This window comes from Apaloderma vittatum, unplaced genomic scaffold (assembly GCF_000703405.1).
Source record: "Apaloderma vittatum isolate BGI_N311 unplaced genomic scaffold, ASM70340v1 scaffold34573, whole genome shotgun sequence".
Classification (NCBI taxonomy): Eukaryota; Metazoa; Chordata; class Aves; order Trogoniformes; family Trogonidae; genus Apaloderma; species Apaloderma vittatum.
The window spans coordinates 1,584-1,795 of record NW_009709260.1 but is presented as its reverse complement, the minus strand read 5'-3'; the positions used below and the strand labels follow the sequence as shown (position 1 = coordinate 1,795).

General features: G+C 64.2%; 1 protein-coding gene across 1 annotated transcript in view; it reads right to left on the bottom strand.

The window, feature by feature from the left end:
* The window catches only part of LOC104271992 (calmodulin-binding transcription activator 1-like), a gene marked incomplete at its 3' end in the record, with an annotated part of 7,958 nt that extends 7,805 nt beyond the window's left edge, over positions 1-153 (bottom strand). The window contains exon 1 of the mRNA XM_009866855.1: positions 93-153. Within this exon, the coding sequence (XP_009865157.1) occupies positions 93-153 (61 nt within the window). The remainder of the gene's footprint in view (positions 1-92) is intronic.
* Between the last annotated feature and the right edge of the window lie 59 nt (positions 154-212).

Sequence of the window (212 nt, the reverse complement as noted above, 5' to 3'; positions counted from 1 at the left end):
GCCACGCACCCTCTGCCGCGGGTGGCAAGGGCTGCTCCGTCACTGAGCCCGACTTTGCCCTGCCTGAGGAAACCAGAGAAGAGGGAACTCACCCGATTTTTCCAAGAGGTAGAAATCCCTCCTGCAGCCAGGGACCAGCGTCGCCAGCCTCATTTCGAACCCCCAGCTCTGCCGAGGTTTTGCTGCCGCTGCTGCGAGCCAGGGACCGGGCG